The 226-nt window shown below is 65.9% G+C and overlaps 1 protein-coding gene across 1 annotated transcript in view; it reads right to left on the reverse strand.

The window, feature by feature from the left end:
• The window catches only part of MYO1G (myosin IG), a 24,180-nt gene extending 23,960 nt beyond the window's left edge, over positions 1 to 220 (reverse strand). The window contains exon 1 of the mRNA XM_015568207.1: positions 6 to 220. Coding sequence (XP_015423693.1) covers positions 6 to 94 — 89 coding nt within the window. The 5' untranslated portion in view covers positions 95 to 220. The remainder of the gene's footprint in view (positions 1 to 5) is intronic.
• Positions 221 to 226: the final 6 nt, after the last annotated feature.

Raw genomic sequence — 226 nt, forward strand, 5'->3', positions numbered from 1 at the left:
TGAGCTTCAGGTTCTCCATGAAGTCTTCCATGGTGACCTGGTCCAGGAGCACAAAGTCTGCTTTGCCGCACTCAGCGCCTTCCTCGTCCTCCATCCTGCCGGGAGCACCCAGAGCCCAGGCCAGGTCGCCAGCCTTCCCGCGCAGGGTGCAGGGCGGAGGGAGCAGGCCCGGCCTCTGCCCACAGTTCTCCCCGCCGCCTCCCCGTGTGGTGAAGTAGGAAGTGGG

This window comes from Myotis davidii, unplaced genomic scaffold (genome assembly GCF_000327345.1).
Source record: "Myotis davidii unplaced genomic scaffold, ASM32734v1 scaffold1364, whole genome shotgun sequence".
In the NCBI taxonomy this organism is placed as follows: domain Eukaryota; kingdom Metazoa; phylum Chordata; class Mammalia; order Chiroptera; family Vespertilionidae; genus Myotis; species Myotis davidii.